Here is a 21,121-nt window from a genome sequence, read left to right on the forward strand (position 1 = left end):
ATGGTAAATAGGCCCAATGGCCTGTGATGGGTTTTAGATGGGGTAAGATCCAAGTTACCCGGGAAAGAATTTTCTGTAGTATCTGGCTGATGAATCTTGCCCATATGCTCAGGGTTTAGCTGATCGCCATATTTGGGGTCGGGAAGGAATTTTCCTCCTGGGCAGATTGGAAGGCCCTGGAGGTTTTTCGCCTTCCTCTGTAGCATGGGGCACGGATCACTTGCTGGAGGATTCTCTGCTCCTTGAGGTCTTTAAACTACAATTTGAGGACTTCAATAGCACAGATATAGGTGTGAGGTTTTTTTGTGGGAGTGGTGGGTGAAATTCTGTGGCCTGCGTTGTGCAGGAGGTCAGACTAGATGATCATAATGGTCCCTTCTGACCTAAATATCTATGAATCTATGAATCTATGAATTATAGTCATTGCCACAATCTTAATTGAAATTTCAGTCCTGATCACTGTCACAATTGCTGTCTGAATCAGGATTGTATTGATTGTTACAATTTTAATTTTTATTGTAACCTATTTACACTGATGGCAACAAATTTGACTAGTACCATAGTTGTGATCATGATCATGAATGTGGTACTGAGCACTATTACTACGGGGCTTTTTATCCATAGATCTTTGAGTCATTTACCAAGGCAGATTGGAGTAGAAATGACTGGACTGTGAGTTTTGATTTAGCCCTGGGAGTGTAGATTCTACAGGGCTCTTCTCCCATTTCAGGGATCTGTACATACGGACCATGCTACACTGGACAGCAGCTGCTTGGCTGTCCAGGAGTAAATACAAACCCAGGCTAGCAGGAACTAAGGGAGCAGGCTGGGAGCTCCCAGGGAGCGGGGTCAGACCGAGCAGAAGGAAGGGGGAACATTTGGCGCCAGCATCAGAATCCAAGCAGCCCCCAGAGCTGCTTCCGTAGAGGGGGCAGAAATAGGTGTTTGCAGAACTCAGGTGGATACGTGGCCTCTCTGACAGCAAGAAATCACAACAAGCTAATGGAGCATCATTTGCTCTGTGTCCTATTGACAGGGGCTGACACCTCCCGGATGCAAATCGCCCATTTCATCGAGGAGGGGATGACCCTGGAGAAGCCAATGCAAGTGAGGCCGTTCCATGCTGTGCTGGAGAACCCCAGCTTCTCCCTGTATGGAGTGGTCTGGGGGAATCGCTCCAAACCACCAATTCTGATCCACTCCATTGTGCTGCTCTACTGGGCACTCAAGATGGCAAAGACGACTCTTCACCTCTACATCATCCCTAATGACCACTCCCGGTTCAAGGTAACTGAGAATCAGCTACAACCTACAAGCAGTGTGAGCCACCCTGTAGCAGAGAGCATGGAATAATTCACAAGGCATGCAGCTGGTGTGATAGCTGTGCACTGAAACATGTTTCTAAAGACCAATTTCTGCCACTGTGCATTTCACTCCAACAATTCCCTGCTCTAACCCTAGTGTGCTGGCTGACCTTGGGCAAGTCACTTCCCCACTCTGTGCCTCAATTTCCCCGTATTTTTAAAATGGGGATCATGATGTAGACTTCCCTGTGTAATGCACTTTGAGATCTACTGATGAAAACCATTCTATAAGAGTTAGGTATTATTATTAATAATATTTTGTTACGTCACCCAGAAAATGACCTGACAGATTAACAGTGAAAAAATATAAGTTACTTATGCACCTTCTGTTTTGGTCCCAGATTTATTGTGTTCAGATAACCTTAAACTAGACACTTCAAACTTGGCTTGTTCTGTAGATCTCACTGAGACCGAAGCATCAAGCCGATTTTGAAATAAACGAGTTCAGGAGCTTTAAAAATGATAACTGTCTAATGGCAAATGATGATGAAAAATTAATAAATGTGGACTTCTGGGTTGGTGTTCTTGTTTCAGCAGCCTGGGTTATCCAGAAGTTCTTGCTGATCCTTTGTAGTATAATCTTATAGGTTCAGAAACGGAGTCCCAGGCATGGTGGAACTTCTGCATGGACTGTGAGGCTGCTGCTATCCTCATGGAGAATCTGGAGCTGTACGTTGGCTATGTCTACCTTTTCATGTCCTACTACTTTGATAGTCATGAAGTGGCCTCGAGGCCCACAGCCCAGTTCTTGAAGAAGCAGTCCCATGAGCAGGGGGAGCATGTAGAAAAGTTCCTGAAATGCCAGAACAACCAATTGTGCTTCAAGCCATCAAGAAGCCAGAGCAGGGTGAGTGGGGGAAGAGAGTGGAGGCCCTTCATGGTTCGCTGCAGCTGGAGAAGTCTGGGAACAGGTCCTGCTACTCCTCAGTGTCTGAATACCCGGATGAGCAAATGAAGATTATCAAGCATCAGGGAGACAATTTCATCAACTGTTGTCAGGCTTCCTGGGAGTACCCTGGTTTGTGAGGCATCTCACTACAATGTGCCCTTAGCATGAGGAAGCCAGGGTCAGCTCCCCAACTCCACGAGCAACACAAGCACTGCCTTTCAGGCCTACATGGGCCACACACTCTCTCTGCAGGTTAGCTATAGGCACACTCCACCCTTCGAGCCCTCCAAGCATTCTCCTGGAATGTCCGGCCCCTGTTCCAATGAACACTTGCAGTATTCAGATTTGCTGCTCCCAAAGAAGCAGTATGCACCAGCTTACCAGTTCCACCTCAGATCACCGCTCCACTTGATGCGCGGCGCTGAGATATGTTCATAGTGAAAACGAGTACAAGTTTATTTAGCAAAGTAGAGAGATTTGAGAAGTATCAAGTAAAAGTAATGGAGACAAATGGTTACATGTGAAGCAAAATCATCACCTGCCTTCTAGAGCCTAGACTTAATTAACAAGATACTTTGCTGTCCATTGAAGTTTAGCTCACCCAAAGTCTTCGCAGCATTCTCCTGCCAGTTTGGCTGTGACCCTGCTTTTATACGACCAAACACCCTGACCATTCCCCTCCTCAGTGAAGGATCCATGCTGTACCTCTGTACCCCTCTTTATACCCCCAAAATCTGTTGTCTTTACTCGTAAACAGTCTACCCCCCCCCAGCTGTTTTTTGTTTTTCCCCTCAGCTTTCCTCTCTTGCTGCATTTGCAATTTCTGATTAACATCAGGCTCAGTAATGCAAATAGGCCTCCACTGTGAAGCCGACTAGCCAGAGAGAGAGAGAAACCTGACATGAGTATGTTTATTACCTTCTGGTGACCTGCCTTAACTCGCATACCTTAAGAAGAGAACTTTCAGTACAGATGCTTAATTCCTGAAGCATTGTCCATGCATACATTGCCTGACGATTATGATGACCAATGGGTTTCTGGCTCTTGGTAAACTAAATAGGCATACATCTGACCCAGGGGATTCCTGGAAAACTCTATGCACCTGCTGTGTCTTCTGCCTGTTGGCACCAAGAGGTTCCCAGGTCACACTTGGGAGTGTTCCAGAATGGCATGGAAGAGCACCTGTTTGGAAAGCACATACTGGAGGAGAGCAGCTGGTCTCTCCGTTAGGAAGTTTTGTCCATCGCAGAGACTATGACACACCAGTAAGCTCTTGTTCCTCTGCATATGGTTTGCTGAGAAAATGATGATCTGCAGTGGGAAATTTCTGATCAGAAAAAGAGGTGTGCCCTGGGGTGGCTGGCCCTTTAAGAGGAGATGGATCTCAGCCCCATCTGTGACACTGTTAGCGCCTCTCCCCAAATGGGGAAAATGAAGATCCTCATGATGTGGGTCATGTGACTCAATTAGGCCTCTGGTGTAGGTAAGGTAGTAGCATGGGAGTGAACCAGAGGTTTGTCTGCTGGTGTCTCCAAGCCACAGAGAAGACCAGCCCAGGGAGCATTTTGGATCTTTTCCTGGGGGCAGCAAAGACTCTAGCTAAAAAGGGCTGGAAGTGGCTGCGCCATGAAGAGCAGAGTTGGGTCTGTAATGTGTAAATGTTTAAGCGTGAGGGTATCTAACCCCTGGGACAACTTACCAAGGGCTGTAGTGGATTCTTTCTCACTGGATGGAGAGGGTGATGTTTATCTAAAAGATCTGCTCTCGGTCAAGCAGTGGAGTTGTAGCCGTGTTGGTCCCAGGATACTAGAGAGACCAGGCGGGTGAGGTCATATCTTTTGTCCAGTAAAAGATATTACCTCACCCACCTTGTCTGCTCTAGTTCAAACAGGAATGATTTTAGGGCAGTTCTGTGTATTGCAGGCCACAGGAGGTCAGACTAGATGGTCAAAGTGATCCCTTGTGGCCTTGGAAGCTATGAATCTGTGCAATAAACCAGCTCCAAGCAGGGGTGTTAGTGGCCATGAGGAAGAAGCAGTGGAGTTCTTGAAGAGAGGGAACTGAAGGTGGGGTGCCTACAGGGCCACCCCGTGCCATGAAGGCATATTCTGGGGGTGGTATCCCTGTTACAAGGGGAAATGAGCTCCTTGGGACAGGGATTGTCTTTGTACAGCACCTGGCACAATGGGGTCCTGGACCATGATTGGGGATCCTGGGTGCTACAATAATACAAATAATTAATCCTAATAATATATGAAATTAATGGATGCAAACTATTCGCCCAGTTCATTATAAAACTAACCTTTCCCCGAGAGGAGTCTGCCCTCTTAATGCAAGATACAGCTTTTCTCGGTGTTAGTAACAAAGACCCTTCTTTCGGAGGGCAGCTGTGTGGGAGGGAAAAGGGAACTTGGCAGCCGCTGTTGTGTTTTCTCTGTGTAGCTCCAATAAAGGATGGTGCTTGTATGTTACAGGCCGTTGATGACTATGAAAAGAAGTGCCCATCAAGGCTGGTGTCGACATCTCTTCAGACCTATAAGCCCCTGACCTTTGATTCTCATTACGTTGTGTCCAGTCAATCAAACATAGAGGTGACACCCAAGGTAAGTGAGATGATCCTCTTTTCTTCCATAGAGCCGGAAAAACATCCTGGTTCTCTGTCCTGATGGGGAGTGGTTAGAGCGGAGGACTGGGAGTTAAAACTCTTGGATTTTGTTCCTGCCCCTAATAGGGGATTATGTTATAACGAGTCAGAACAGGGGGCGCTGTGAGTCAGGACTCCCATCTAGTCCCAACTGTTGATGATAATTTGTCTAGTCAATTGCTTGACCAGGCTTGGTTCATTATTTCGCTATGAAATATACTCAAGAGACTAAATAAACCACGTCAATCAGGCTTATTAGTATGGTACAGGGAAAAGGCTCTGTACGACCCCAGTCTTCGAGGAGCCGGTCTGCGCAGCGATGTTACATTCCCCTGACACGGAAGATGTGCTCCTCAAACTTACACATTTCAGCTGGTATTGTGTAGCCTGTCAGATCATATAAACATCTCTTTAGAGCTCACTAAAGTCCAACCCATCAGTTTGTTCCAGTCCCCTAACTTCTTTTGTTCCTTCCTTTTCTTGGTTTTGGATAGCATTCCAGGTACTGGTCGGTAAAGGTCCTTCCCTAGCTTGTATTAAGACATAAAACAAGGGTATCTTGATCCTGACAAGTTTCCTATCTGTTTGTGCCAAATGCTTACTTCAGCTACTGCAAGGTGTTATGGGACACGTAGCATAAGTGAATGCGATTATGGTATAGACCAGTTTAGGCTACATCACTGTTGCAATATTTGTGCTTAATGTTATTGGTGCGTAATGCATACTAATATATATGGTATGGATAATACATATTATTATGATTTTTTTTATGCTAGCCAGCATTTATTAGTCAACACCGCTCTGGAAGAGGAGTGAGGCCTACTGTTTAGAGCAGGGGAGCCTGGGAGTCAGGACTCCTGGCTTCTTTCCCCAGCCCAGGGGGGGGTAGGGTTTATGGGGTTACAGCAGGGGCCCTGGGAGCCCAGACTTGTGGGTTCTATTGTCAGCTGTGGAAGAGGAGTGGGGTCTAGTGGGTTAGAGAAGGAGATTTGGACTCAGGACCTCTGGGTTCTATTCCCAGCTCTGCCATTGTCTGCTGTGTGGACTTTGTGCCTCAGTTTCCCCAAACACAGGACTGGCTGGAGAATGTTTTTGCAATTTAAAAATCTTCTTTGGCCTGCTCTAACAAACATACCTTATCCCCTTTCTGAGCCTTGCTGGCTCAAGAGGGGGTTGCCCTGAATGCAATTCATTTGTTTTCAATCAGGAGCTGGAGTTTTGTAACATCCAAGCAGAGTGTCTGCAGTCGTTTATGGAAATCTACACCAAGGACATTCAGGGGGGACTGGAGTTCAGCTTGGTAGAGAAGATCAACAAGGGGCCCATCTGGGAGGCACATGTGAGACCAGGTAGGCTCAGCTCAGCAGGAGATCACGGCAAGGGGAGAGGTTTGTGTCTGGTGCCCCAATCTACTTCTGCTGATGGCTAGTTCAAAACCTTGGAATAGGATCTTAGTTTTTCACCTTCCTCTGTAGCATGGGGCACGGGTCACTTGCTGCAGGAGTCTCTGCACTTTGAAGTCTTTAAACCATGATTTGAGGACTTCAATAGCTCAGACATAGGTTAGGGGTTTGTTACAGGAGTGGGTGGGTGAGATTCTGTGGCCTGCGTTGTGCAGGAGGTCAGACTAGATCAGGGGTCTCAAACACGCGGCCCTCGGGGTTATTTTCTGAGGCCCGCCAGCTCCCCGTGGCACCTCCGCCCCCCCGGCCCCCTGCCTCAGGTTCCCCGTTCCCGGCCAATGGGAGCTTCGGGGGAGGTGCCTGGAGGAGCGGCCAGGGCAACACACAGATCCCTGTGCCCCCGCCCCTCCCTCAGGTCCCGGCCACTTCCCAGAGCGGCGTGGGGCAGGGCAGGCAGGGGGGAGCCTGTCCTGCCCCTGGTGCACGCCGGGCCAGACCCACCCCCTGAACCCGTCCTGCAGCCGAACCCCCTGCCCTGAGCCCCCTGTTGCACCCTGCACACCTCCTGCACCCCGACCCCCTGCCCTGAGCCCCCTGCCTCACCCTGTACCCCTCCTGCACCCCCTGGGGTCAGGGAGGGGACGGAGTTGGGGTGGGGATTTCAGGGAAGGGGTTGGAATGGGGGCAGGGAAGGGGTGGGAAGAGGCGGGGCAGGGGCGGGGCCTCACAGAAGGGGTGGAGTGGGGGCAGGGCCGGGGCAGCGGGCGGGTGGGGGTGGTCAGTGGTGCGGCCCTCGGGCCAATGTACTCATCCTCATGTGGCCCTCGTGGTCCTTTGAGTTTGAGACCCCTGGACTAGACGATCATAATGGTCCCTTCTGAACTTAAAGTCTATGATTCTGTGATTCTTTGGATCCATCTCCTGTCTGACTTCCCATTTCTCTCTCTCTCTTCCAGAGGATGTGACGCTTTCTGTGTCATCTGCCCAAACTCAAACAGGTCAGTAGAAATGTACTCCGGCTCCAGTACCTACGGCCATTTCTTCCCGCAGACAGAGCCCTCCAGTGAGAAGCCCAGAAAACGGAGCGTTAAACCCCATCTAGTCCATGGGTTGTGTGGCATAAATGTGCAGCTGTTAAACAGCTGTCAAGATCCACGAGAGAGGTGGCTACACTTCAGCGCTGGAAGAGGCATCTCTGCCCAGCGCTGCTATGTGGCTACCCACTGTTGCACCCCACTCTAGAAATGGCTGCATGTTAGCACTGGGTGAGAGGTCCCTCTATATCTAGCTGCAAGACTAAATACGGTGACATTCATTTGGGAAATGTAAGATTATTAAAAGACAGCGTGCTAAACCTCAGTTCCTTCTCTCTCTCCCCTTCCTCATCCTCGTCTAGATGAGCATTTTGTCAGCCAGCACCGAGAACAGTTGATCCAGCGAGTGATGGCAGTGGATAGCATCCTGGATTCATTGTATGGCCCCGTTCTGGACCTGGAGCAAATCCAGAGCATCAGAGCGGAGAGATCCAGCGTGGAGAAGATGAGGAAGCTGTACGAGCTAGTGCCTAAATGGGACAAGGACTGCAAGGACCGGCTCTACCAGGCACTGAAGGAGAAGCACAGACCTCTAGTGGAAGAGCTTGAGGGGATATAGATTGTCCCTTGGGGGCCGCAACCTTCTAGCGCGGGGACAGGATGTGGTTGAAGATCTCCTCCCAATTCCAAATGACCAGCCCAACAGCCAGAGTCCATCACCCGACTGACTCTGTTACGGGTTAAGGTCCTCTGCTTCTTAACACACCCGGCTTATTGTGCTAAGGTGAATATTTGTCTCGTGATGAGAACAGCTAGGGTGTAGGAGTTGGGATTCCTGGGTAGCGTTCCCGGCTCTGGAAGGCGAGTGGGGTTTAATATTTGGTGAGGGGGCAGGGCTGGGAGTCAGGTTGCCTGGGTTTTATTTCCTGAGCCGAACTCGGGGGAGTGAATTCCAAAGTCAAGGTTCCCTCATGGAAAATGCTCTGCTGGCTACTCACTTATTTAGTCTCCACTTCTTCAGTTGTCTGGTCTGCTGTACTTCGGAGTTGCCTTTGAGACTTTACGGGGGTCTGTGTAAGCAAAAGTATCCACCCGAACAGATCCAACTACCAAAGAGCTCAAGTGCCTTCACTGACCGCAGGGGAATGTATAGAAATGATATTAAATCTTTCCTGTGGGGTGGGTGTGCTGAGAATCAGACCCCCAGTTTGGGGAGATTAAAGTCTTCTAAGGTCCCCAGTTATTTCCAGTGGTCTGTAGCTAAGGAAATGTGAGTGAGCCATTTCTGATGCCACCTTTGCTGCTGTCAACTAGAATGACTAGTACTTTGCATCGACCCTCCCAGCTGGAATATCAGTACTTTGCACTGACTGAACACCTGGAATCCAAAGGACTCCCTGTGCTTTTGCAGTTTTGCATCCAGAGAGTGGAAAACCCGATCTATGTAAGCGCCAAGGGGGTCTGAATTGATTGAACAAACTTTCCAGACAACAAGCCTCTCTCTCAAAGGTGTCACATTAGCACTGGGGGACTGGAGGCCTCATGGTACTGCAAACAGAGTAGAGTGAATAATGGATTTTCTGGCTTGGGGGCTGAACCAAAAAATCCAAACAAAAAAAAAAAACCTGTTCGATTTGAACAGAAAACAGTTTCTTTCCTTCTGTTGTTGAATCGAAAATAATTATTTTAGAAGCGGCCGAAACATTATGAGTCAACGCGAAACCATTTTTGTTTGTTTTAGTCTATTCGGCTATTTCAGGTGTTTTCCATGTTGGTTTTGAATTGGTCAAATTTGAAATCAGAACACCTGTTTCTGATTCAAAAAGTCTAATCAATTTTTTTTCCAACCAAAACTATTCATCGAATTTGACGGGGGTATAGGGCTTTTCTTCACATGGCCAATAATCTTTCTCACCTGAGCAATCACACTGACATCAACTGCTCGTTTTTTCCAACTTCCACATTCTTGGAAGGCAAAAGTTGGGCACCCTGGAGCATCAACAATCTCAACACCATCCTTAGCAGTATATATTTGTCTGGTGAAATCGATGCCTGGGCTGGATGGCATGTAGTGAATGAGATGGGAATTTCATGGATCATCAACGTTAAGGCCAGGAGAGACCATTGTGATCATGTAGTCTGACTATTGTGTTCACAGGCTGGTGGTTTGCCTCTGGTGACAGAGGTAGGAAGAAGTATAAGGTCCATTGTTTTCAATGAATGGCTTATGTAGGATTGTGTTCTACTCCAGTGAAAAGTGCTATCCCAGCTCCTCCAGGAACTAAAATCAGTGGTTGTTGATTAAGGCAAGCCAGCCAGGTTGTAACCCCACCCACAAGGTTCCACCTCGCAGGGGAGGCTCACAAGTACTGGTTCAATTAGGTTCTCCGGAGACCAACAGACAAAGAAAGGGCTTTTGGATAAATAGCCTGAGTTTAAACAGACTCAGGGCCTTCTTCCTGATCCAGCAAACAGACAGGACCTTCTGTCCAAGCCAGACTCCAGTCCTTGCAGAAGGGTTGGAAGGGCTTGATCTGCTAGGGCCCCATAAAACAGATGGGTGGCCTCTGGTAAGCTTTTAGTGTGCGTGTAGGTTCTTGTATTGTTTTGATATGTTTTCTCTGTAATGTTTTCACCTTAAGAATAAATGTGCTCGCTCAGAAAGAGTGGTGTGATAACATAACTGCGGGCAATGCATGGGCGTAGCCTCTGGAGAGATAGCAAAGCATGGACACTGGCCTTTTAAGCAGTGTGCTTGCTGGGAATAGCCTGAACACCCTGATCAGGGTGGGGTGGTGGTGGGCAGGGGATGGGAAACATGGGTCTCTGCCCAAAAGAGATGATGGTGGGGGCCTAGAGTGGATGCCCTTGGTGGACCATGAGGGGGTAGCAGAGGTGCAGGTGCCCTGAACTGTATCAGGGGATTTAGGATTATCTCAGGTATCACCTGGTACCATCTCGGTGATTCTGGCTTCCACAGTACAGATGGCACTGGTGCAGATCACCATGGTGCCCGCGATCTTGGTACCACCCACTCCCATACTGATAAACAACAGGGCCAATCTTGTTAATGCATAGGGCTCCAGGAGAGGAGCTTGCCACCTGGGATCTCTCTCTTCAGTGCTGGAGGCCCCTCTATTCACTTCTACTAAAGTACTCCCATCGGTACTGACCCGAATACCTTCTTCTCTGCCAGCGTTGCAAAGAACTCACTCCATTCAGGCTCCACATTCTCTTACAGGGACAGCTCCACCGATCCATGAGGAATATTCCTTTCCCTTCATGTTGTCTCCCTTGTGCACGGGAGGAGCTCCCCATAGACACTCACAAACCTACGTCATTATCCTCCTTCAAAACCCTCCTTAAAACTCTCCTTTGCCATGATGCTTACATAAAACTTGGCAGCGGCTAGGCTGCTGTGCTCCAGTTGCTCCCCATAACGCTTTCCAGTATTCCTCCAGGATTGTTTCCTTGTACTTCCCCATCTGTCTGTCGGTATCCACCTGTTGTCTCTTATCTTGTACTTTAGATCACAAGCTCTTTGGGGGCAGGGACTGTCTTTCTGTTCTGTTTGTAAAGCAATGGGCCATGACTGGGGCTATCAGACAGTGCGGTAATACAAACAGTAAATTATGATCCGAATGTCCACACTTTGCCTCTCAGTCTGGCTTCTCAGACTTACTCCCAAAATGTTGACTCCCTGTCTAATGCCCCTTTTCTTGGGATGGTGGGCCCAGATACTCTAGGCCCCCAGAGCAGTGCTGACCCCCCAAGTCCCCCAGTAGTTTAAGCTAGGTCAGAAGAGACCATGGGATCATATAGTCAGATTTTTTTAGAAAAAACATCCAATCTTGTTTTAAGAGTGGAGAATCCACCATGCTAGTTGGTAAATTGTTCCAATGGCTAATTATTCTCAATGTTTAAAATGTACGCCTTATTTCCTTCTGAATTTGTCTAGTTTCAGCTTCCAGCCATTGGATCATGTTAGACTTTTCTCTGCTAGATTGAAGAGCCCGTTATTAAATATTTGTTACCTATGTGGGTGTGACGGGTTCGGTCACAGAGACCCCCTTGGGACTGTCAGCTGATGTGCTGAAACTACCTCTGAGCCCATTTTCCCTGTCAGCTTGGGACTCCAGAACCCTGTCTTGTGGAGCCAGACATGCAAGCCTGCTGCAACACAGACTCAGGGTCTGGGCCATGCCCCCAAAGCTGCAGACTTTAACTAAAACAACTCAGCAGGTTACCCATCTCCAGCACCCAGACACTCAGCTCCCAATTGGATCCAAACCCCAAATAAATCCATTTTATACAGGGTAAATTCATAAATTGTTCGCCCTCTATATCACTGATAGAGAGATATGCACAGCTGTTTGCTCCCCCAGGTATTAATCACCTAGTCTGGGTTTAATAATAAACAAAAGTGATTTTATCAAGTATAAAAAGTAGGATTTAAGTGGTTTCAAGTAATAACAGACAGAACAAAGTAAGTCACCAATCAAAATAAAGAAAAACATGCAAGTCTAAGCATAATACATTAAGAAACTGATTACAGGTAATATCTCACCCTCAGAGATGTTCCAATAAGTTTCTTTCACAGACTAGACTCCTTCCTAGTCTGGGCCCAATCCTTTCCCCTGGTACAGTCCTTGTTAGTTCCGGCAGACATCTTAGGTGGTAAGCAGGGGTCTTCTCATGACTGGCAGCCGCCTTTGTCCTGCTCCACCCCCTTTTATAGCTTTGGCACAAGGCGGGAATCTTTTGTCTCTCTGGGTCTCCACCCCTCCTTCTAAATGGAAAAGTACCAGATTTAAGATGGATTCCAGTATCATGTGACATGGTCACATGTCACTCTAAGACCCCTAGTCTCCTTTCTTCCTGGGTTGGCCCACAGTACACAGGAAGGCTTTTAGGTAAATAAACCATTTGCAACCAGTTTTCCTAGTTAATGGGAACCATCAAGATTTTAGTGCCTTGCATAATGACAGGTTTCAGAGTAGCAGCCATGTTAGTCTATATCTGCAAAAAGAACAGAGTACCTGTGGCACCTTAGAAACTAACAAATTTATTTGAGCATAAGCTTTCACGGGTTACAGCCCACTTCATCGAATGCATAGAATGGAACATATAGTAAGAAGATCTATATACACACACACACATATAGAGAACATGAAAAGGTGGAAGTAGCCATACCAACTGTAAGAGGCTAATTAATTAAAATGAGCTATTATCAGCAGGAGAAAAAAAAACTTACATTTAAAACATTGCCCAGATGACTGGTCACTGGGGCAAGGTGGGTTGCTGGAGAATGGTGTGGTGGAATGATAAGGGGTCTGGGGTTTTCCTTGGGGTGTAGTTGGGGCCTTGGGCTGCCCTTGGTGGTAGGTTGTGGTCTGAAGGTGTCACTTCTGGTATCCCCCCAAACTGAAACCAGGGTTGTTCCTCTCTGCTACCTCCACCCATTTGGTTCCAATTTTCCTCGCTTCTCTAGCGGTCTGGGACTGCTCGTATTGATCAGCATAAGAAGCAAGACTTTCGGCTGAGTCCATTTTCTTATCCCATAAACACTGTTTTACATCATCAGTCATAGTCAGGAACTGCTCCTGTATCATCAAATCACCCATTCCTTCAAAGCTAGTTATACCCCTTCCTTTGACCCATTTATCGAACAGATCCTTCATCTGGTTTACATAAGACACATTACTTAGTCCAGCCCCTCTCTTAAGGGCTCTAAATTTTACTCTGTAGGTTTCAGGTGTAACCTGAAACTATTTCAAAACCAAGTCCTTAAATTTATCATAGTTTGAAGCATCATCAAAGGGCATCTTATTGAATATGTCCAGAGCTCTGCCAGTCAATTTTGCTACCAATGTGGTCATCTTGTGATCAACAGGAATTGCATGGAGTGTGCAGAATCTCTCAAAGGAGGAAATATTCAGCAATTTAATTGGATTCATCATACTGTGGACATAGTCACTCCCATTTGTGGATTTTTGGGGAAGTGGAGCCAGCAGCTGAAGGATTTTGTCTCTTCAACTCCATAACAGCCAGTTCATGTTTCTGGTCCTCCATAGCTCTCCTGAGGGCAGCCTCCTGTGCATTTATTTCTAGTTGTTTTAATTCCATTAGTCTCTCATGTTCATTTTCTTTCTCTTATGCTTCCAGTCTAGCCAGCTCTAGTTTATTAGCTTCTTTACTGGTAGTCATTTTTCTGCTTTCTTGTGCTTAACTCTAGCTATACCTGAGAGTTAGGGGGAAAAATAACTTGTGAATTTCCCTGCAGGAGGTTAACTACCCTGCCTTTAGGCAGAGAAGAACTCCAGCTGCTCTCAGCTCAAAACCTCTCCCTGCTTCCAAGCAGCCAAAAGGAGAGCGAGAGAGAGAAAAGTTTTGTTTAAACCCTCTGTGCTTCTGGTTCAAAATTATCCCACTGCTCTGCCACCATGTCAGGGTTCCCTCCCCACTCCGAACTTTAGGGTACAGACATGGGGACCCGCATGAAAGACCCCCAAGCTTATTTCTACCAGCTTAGGTTAAAAACTCCCCAGGCACAAATTCTCCCTTGTACCGTGGGTTTAAGTAACGCTGCCACCACCAAGTGATTTAACAAAGAACCAGGGGAAAGGACTACTTGGAGTTCCTCTTCCCCCAGCAATCACCCCAAGCCCTTACACCCCCTTTCCTGGAGCTGCTTGAGAATAATATCCTAACCAATTGGTTACAAAATGATCAAAGACCCAAACCCCTGGGTCTTGGAACAATGGAAAAATCAGTCAGGTTCTTAAAAGAAAGATTTTATTAAAAAAAAAGAAAGGTAAAAATCATCTCTGTAAAATCAGGATGGAAAATACTTTACAGGGTATTCAGATTCAAAACACAGAGGATTCCCCTGTGGGAAAAACCTTAAAGTTACAGAAAAGAGGAATAAACCTCCCTCTTAGCACAGGAAAAATTCACAAGAAAAACAAAAGATAAACTAATCCGCCTTGCCTGGCTTACCTATACTGGTTGCGATATTGGACACTTAGATTGGGAGGGGTTGGAGAAGATGGATTTCTGTCTGGCCCATCTCAGTCTCAAGAGAGAACAACCACACAAAAACAAGAGCACAAACAAAACCTTCCCCCATCCCAAGATTTGAAAGTATCTTCTTTCAGGTGCCAACCAGGCTATTTGAGCTTCTTAACGCCCTACAGGTAAGGAGGAATCCTAGGCTACCCGTAGCTGTATGTTTATGACACCATGTCTGGATAGACATGATCAACCTACCTATCCAACCAGCTGCTGTAGGCAGTGGAAACCCCTCCTCTCCATCCAAGACTGTAGCTGGGGTGCAGCATGCATGCAGGGGGTTGGGGGAGAATGGCCCTGGGTTGTGGTGGGTCGCTCTGTGGCTGGTTCATCTTGCTGCTTGGCTGCTTTCCAACCCCACACCCTGCTTACTCATTGGCCCTGTGGTGGAGTGACCCCCATCACCTGCAAGGCAAGGGGAAGCACCCCAATTAGGCATGCTCCACACCTGGCAGGTGATTAATGAATTGCCTCCTGGCTGGAGAAGGCACAACTAGGCTTTGTGAGGAGCTGGGGGAGGTCCATGGCGGAGGAGAGACCCAGGAGAGAGGAGCTAAAGTGAGTTCCCTCTCCCTGGAGGATGGGCTAGTAACTTGGGGTTGGCTGTGGCCAGAGAGTACAGTTACAGAAGTAAGGTTAACTCCTGTGGTGGGGCTCTAGAGTGGAGGGGAGTCCAGAGCTAGAGGCTGTGAGGATCAGGGAATCAGACAGAGGGCCGTGATGGGGTGGAAGGCAAGTTTTAGTGGTACTTGGACTCCCAGCAGAGGAAAACCGGGGGAGGGGGGCAACACCCTGACAAGAGGGAGGAACTGAAGTCAAACCCAAGAGGGGCAAGAGATCTTTTTGTTTATACCAACTGGGATTTTGTTACCCTGGCAGTGAACTGAAATGATACATGACTTGACTGGAGGGCTGAGCCACAGAAGACCCCAGTGAGGGCATTGCGGGAAAGACACCAGCTGGAACTGGTCATCACGACCAAGAATGTGGCAACCAGGGAGGGTGTGAGACAAGAGGTCAGGCATGTCCGGGCCTGAGGGATTGCCCTACAAGTAAGGCCATTTCCTTATGGGGCCAAACCCTCCCAGGTGGTCTTCAGCCAAGCCCATGTCTTTGTTTTAGAGTGGTGTGTCCTCCCTGCCATCAAGGTTTAGATGCATATGTTTAGGCCCTACCAAATTCACGGTCCATTTTGGTCAATTTCATGGCCGTAGGATTTTTAGATTAGTCAATTTCATGTTTTCAGATGTTTACTTCATTACCTGAATAATGTAGCTGAAGTCGACGTACTTAGATCTACTTACCACGGGGTCCACACTCCGTGATATGGACTGGAGATGCCCTCCCTTTGACTCCCCTGGCGCTTCTCATTCAGGTGGAGTACAGGAGTGGACGGGAGAGTGATCTGCAGTTGATTTAGCAGGTCTTCACTAGACCCGCTAAAGTGACCACTGATGCATTGATTGCCTCACGTCAAATGCCCAGTAAGTGTAGACAAGGCCTTAGATAATGGCATAGAGAGGACACTTATAAATTTTGTGCATGATACCAAACTGGGAGGGGTTGCAAGTGCTTTGGACGATAGGATTAAAATTCAAAATGATCTGGACAAACTGGAGAAATGGTCTGAAGTAAATAGGATGAAATTCAATAAGGACAAATGGAAAATACTCCATTTAGGATGGAACAATCAGTTATACACATACAAAATGGGAAATGACTGCCTAGGAAGGAGAACCGTGGGAAGGGGTCTGGGGGTCATAGTAGACCACAAGCTAAATAAGAGTCAACAGTGTAACACTGTTGCAAAAAAAGCAAACATCATTCTGGGATGTATTAGCAGGAGTGTTGTAAGGAAGACATGAGAAGTAATTCTTCCGCTCTGCTCTGCGCTGATTAGATCTCAGCTGGAGTATTGTGTCCAGTTCTGGGTGCCATATTTCAGGAAAGATGTGGACAAATTGGAGAAAGTCCAGAGAAGAGCAACAAAAATGATTAAAAGGTCTAGAAAACATGACCTATGAGGGAAAATTGAAAAAATTGGGTTTGTTTAGTCTGGAGAAGAGAAGACTGAGAGGGGGCATGATAACAATTTTCAAGTATATAAAAGGTTGTTACAAGGAGGAGGGAGAAAATTGTTGTTCTTAACCTCTGAGGTTAGGACAAGGAGCAATTTGTTTAAAGGGAGGTTTAGGTTGGACATTAGTGTAACCCTTCTGTCAGGTGGACCCAGGAGCAACAGGGGCCGGGTTCAGTATCTAGGAGCTCCTTTTCAACCGTACTACACAAAACCACCTCGAGCCCCCACCCAGTGACTTGGGACAATTACACACCACCCTGGACACCTCTAAGAGGCAATATTTCCCCTCTTGCAAGCACAGAGTCTGAGTGTAGCAAAAGCCTTTTAATAAAAGGAGGGAAGTAACTCAGCATTAATTTGGGAAAACACCACGACTAGGGTTCATAAACACAAACCGTGAGCAAAAGACCCACCCCCAAGTAAGTTGGGCAGCATCGTTTTCCCCTCATGGTCTTAAGTCCAGCAACTCCAAAGTCCCTCTAAAGTGCCCATCCCTTCTCTGTACCCCACTCACAGTTGCTGTCCTTGGCCAGTGCAGGCCCAGAGTTTAGAGGTTCAGTCACAGAGTTCATCTCCCACCCTGTGTGGAAGGCAGGGGTCACAATAAGGAGGCATCTTATATGCTCCACTGCTCAGGCACTCGATTGTCACCCCAATAGCCGATTGGCATGCCTCTGCAGAGCTCTGCTCTGGCCCTCTCCACCAGCTGCCTTGTTGGCCATGATGTCTTCAGGTCCCCCCCAACACTGCTCTCAATGATTTCAGCTGTTAGTGTGGGGAGCCTTACTGCTGATACACACTGGGCAATCTCTTGCAATAGAGACACTGTCACAAAGTAGATTTAATACTTAGACCTAGGTATCAGTGATTTCAGCACATAACAAAACTCCCAATTGATTCTAAATTAGCTCTTTTATTATACCATGGGGAAAGGAAGCGTTAAATGGTGTCTAGGATCCTTAAGCAGGGCCTACACAACCACATAAAAATGCCTATTTTCCTCTCCCCACAATTCACTGGGCTTCGGAACCCATGTCCCCTGCCTAGCAAGTGCCATTCAGTTGAGGGTGAGTCCCTCCATTGGGGTATGCCAGGTACAGTTCTGCTGCCCTCAGTTCACACAACAAGGATAACAACGCTTTATTACTCCTGCCCCAATAACAAGGAGATTGGGGATCCAACACCAGCTACAAGTGTTCATTTGGGCAAGCAATCCCATCATGCGGAGCACCTAGGCAGGGTGGGCGTGTCCATGCAAATGAGATCAGCTTCTGAAGTCTTTTTCCACAGCTCACCACTAGATGTCAGGGGAGAGCTCATTCAGACTCTGCTTATGTCACGATGGTCAGGGCTGACAATATTACTGTGGATTATTGTGGCTATTGGCCTATTGTTAAGTATGCTAATTTTGCAATGTATACTACCATGGTTAAGGGGGGCACAGACTCACAAGATACAGCCACTAATTGTCACATATAAGTAATGTAAATGGCCCTCCACCAAAGTGTAACAGATAACCTGGACCCAACCTTCTCGGGCCCATTACTATGGGGAGTCTGACACACTCATTGGAATATACGTGCAGTATGTCCGTACGAGGGACGGTGCAGGGCAACATACTGCATGGGGAGCAGTCGGGCAAATGGAGCACCGGCACATTCCATCTTGATATCTGGCCCTATCAGGAAATGTGCCACCATATGTCCTATGCTTTTCCCAGGGTACCTGAGCAGGAGGGTCCCAGAAGAATCATAGAATCATAGAATCATAGAATATCAGGGTTGGAAGGGACCCCAGAAGGTCATCTAGTCCAACCCCCTGCTCGAAGCAGGACCAAGTCCCAGTTAAATCATCCCAGCCAGGGCTGTGTCAAGCCTGACCTTAAAAACCTCTAAGGAAGGAGATTCTACCACCTCCCTAGGTAACGCATTCCAGTGTTTCACCACCCTCTTAGTGAAAAAGTTTTTCCTAATATCCAATCTAAACCTCCCCCATTGCAACTTGAGACCATTACTCCTCATTCTGTCATCTGCTACCATTGAGAACAGTCTAGAGCCATCCTCTTTGGAACCCCCTTTCAGGTAGTTGAAAGCAGCTATCAAATCCCCCCTCATTCTTCTCTTCTGCAGACTAAACAATCCCAGCTCCCTCAGCCTCTCCTCATAAGTCATGTGCTCTAGACCCCTAATCATTTTTGTTGCCCTTCGCTGGACTCTCTCCAATTTATCCACATCCTTCTTGTACTGTGGGGCCCAAAACTGGACACAGTACTCCAGATGAGGCCTCACCAGTGTCGAATAGAGGGGAACGATCACGTCCCTCGATCTGCTGGCAATGCCCCTACTTATACATCCCAAAATGCCATTGGCCTTCTTGGCAACAAGGGCACACTGCTGACTCATATCCAGCTTCTCGTCCACTGTCACCCCTAGGTCCTTTTCCGCAGAACTGCTGCCTAGCCATTCGGTCCCTAGTCTGTAGCGGTGCATTGGATTCTTCCATCCTAAGTGCAGGACCCTGCACTTATCCTTATTAAACCTCATCAGATTTCTTTTGGCCCAATCCTCCAATTTGTCTAGGTCCTTCTGTATCCTATCCCTCCCCTCCAGCGTATCTACCACTCCTCCCAGTTTAGTATCATCCGCAAATTTGCTGAGAGTGCAATCCACACCATCCTCCAGATCATTTATAAAGATATTGAACAAAACCGGCCCCAGGACCGACCCCTGGGGCACTCCACTTGACACCGGCTGCCAACTAGACATGGAGCCATTGATCACTACCCGTTGAGCCCGACAATCTAGCCAGCTTTCTACCCACCGTATAGTGCATTCATCCAGCCCATACTTCCTTAACTTGCTGACAAGAATACTGTGGGAGACCGTGTCAAAAGCTTTGCTAAAGTCAAGAAACAATACATCCACTGCTTTCCCTTCATCCACAGAACCAGTAATCTCATCATAAAAGGCGATTAGATTAGTCAGGCATGACCTTCCCTTGGTGAATCCATGCTGACTGTTCCTGATCACTTTCCTCTCATGTAAGTGCTTCAGGATTGATTCTTTGAGGACCTGCTCCATGATTTTTCCAGGGACTGAGGTGAGGCTGACTGGCCTGTAGTTCCCAGGATCCTCCTTCTTCCCTTTTTTAAAGATTGGCACTACATTAGCCTTTTTCCAGTCATCCGGGACTTTCCCCGTTCGCCACGAGTTTTCAAAGATAATGGCCAAGGGCTCTGCAATCACAGCCGCCAACTCCTTCAGCACTCTCGGATGCAACTCGTCCGGCCCCATGGACTTGTGCACGTCCAGCTTTTCTAAATAGTCCCTAACCACCTCTATCTCCACAGAGGGCTGGCCATCTCTTCCCCATTCTGTGATGCCCAGCGCAGCAGTCTGGGAGCTGACCTTGTTAGTGAAAACAGAGGCAAAAAAAGCATTGAGCACATTAGCTTTTTCCACATCCTCTGTCACTAGGTTGCCTCCCTCATTCAGTAAGGGGCCCACACTTTCCTTGGCTTTCTTCTTGTTGCCAACATACCTGAAGAAACCCTTCTTGTTACTCTTGACATCTCTTGCTAGCTGCAGCTCCAGGTGCGATTTGGCCCTCCTGATATCTTTCCTACATGCAAAATAAAACGAAGGGGCGGAGTGTTAGTTTATTGGTCTGTTTGTTAGCCTGGGATAGAATTTGGGTTTGACTTTTTGATACTCACATACTAAAATGTGTAAACAAGGGACAAAGACACTGTGATGTTGATTCTGCCTAGTCAGCTGGATTTGTCAGTACAATGGGAACAGATAAGAGCAGTTAAAGTGTTGAGAGCACACTGGAAGACTGCCTCAACTCCAATCTGAAGGCAAATTCAAGCAACCAGTTGGGAGGGGCAAAGGAGCTTGAGGGTGGGGAGGTATAAAACACTAAAAGACCAAAAAAATGCCCAGCCCTGACCGCAGCACAACCTCCCACCTTACCCCTCCCATGGAGTACAAAGGGGATGTGTCATAAATATAAAGGGAAGTGTAATCACCTTTAAAATCCCTCCTGGCCAGAGGAAAAAATCCTCTCACCTGTAAAGTGTTAAGAAGCTAAAGGTAACCTCGCTGGCACCTGACCAAAATGACCAATGAGGAGACAAGATACTTTCAAAAGCTGGGAGGAGGGAGAAAAACAAAGGGTCTGTGTCTGCCTGTGTGATGCTTTTGCCGGGGACAGAACAGGAATGGAGTCTTAGAACTTAGTAAGTAATCTAGCTAGGTATGTGTTAGATTATGATTTCTTGAAATGGCTGAGAAAAGAGCTGTGCTGAATAGAATGACTATTCCTGTCTGTGTGTCTTTTTTGTAACTTAAGGTTTTGCCTAGAGGATTCTCTATGTTTTGAGCTGGGAAGGGGGATACGGGGTAAGTGCTCCATGGTATCAGAGCTGGGAACTGAACACTAGGAAACAGATGCAGATTTTGCTTGTGTGTAGAGCTCTAGATATGCTTGTTGGGAACTAACCCCACTAAACATCGCGTTGTCTACACCTCAGACTTCTGGTCGTTTGCTGCTTGCTGTCTGCATGACAAGAACCAGTGGAGTGGGAGGGTTGAGGGAAAGCCCTCTAACACCTTCCACCCTGGGACCAAACTTC

The 21,121-nt window shown here is 47.4% G+C and overlaps 1 protein-coding gene across 8 annotated transcripts in view; it reads left to right on the forward strand.

Moving 5' to 3' along the window:
* The window catches only part of LOC102933294 (NACHT, LRR and PYD domains-containing protein 1b allele 2), a 45,981-nt gene extending 35,983 nt beyond the window's left edge, over positions 1-9,998 (forward strand). For all 8 annotated transcript variants that reach the window (XM_027833405.2, XM_043548994.1, XM_037898985.2 and 5 more), the window contains 5 exons: positions 1,037-1,287; positions 4,728-4,856; positions 6,105-6,246; positions 7,257-7,298; positions 7,697-9,998. In XM_027833405.2, coding sequence (XP_027689206.2) covers positions 1,037-1,287; positions 4,728-4,856; positions 6,105-6,246; positions 7,257-7,298; positions 7,697-7,953 — 821 coding nt within the window. In that variant the 3' untranslated portion in view covers positions 7,954-9,998. The remainder of the gene's footprint in view (positions 1-1,036; positions 1,288-4,727; positions 4,857-6,104; positions 6,247-7,256; positions 7,299-7,696) is intronic.
* The last annotated feature ends 11,123 nt before the right edge of the window (positions 9,999-21,121 follow it).

This window comes from Chelonia mydas, chromosome 6 (assembly GCF_015237465.2).
Source record: "Chelonia mydas isolate rCheMyd1 chromosome 6, rCheMyd1.pri.v2, whole genome shotgun sequence".
Taxonomy (NCBI): domain Eukaryota; kingdom Metazoa; phylum Chordata; order Testudines; family Cheloniidae; genus Chelonia; species Chelonia mydas.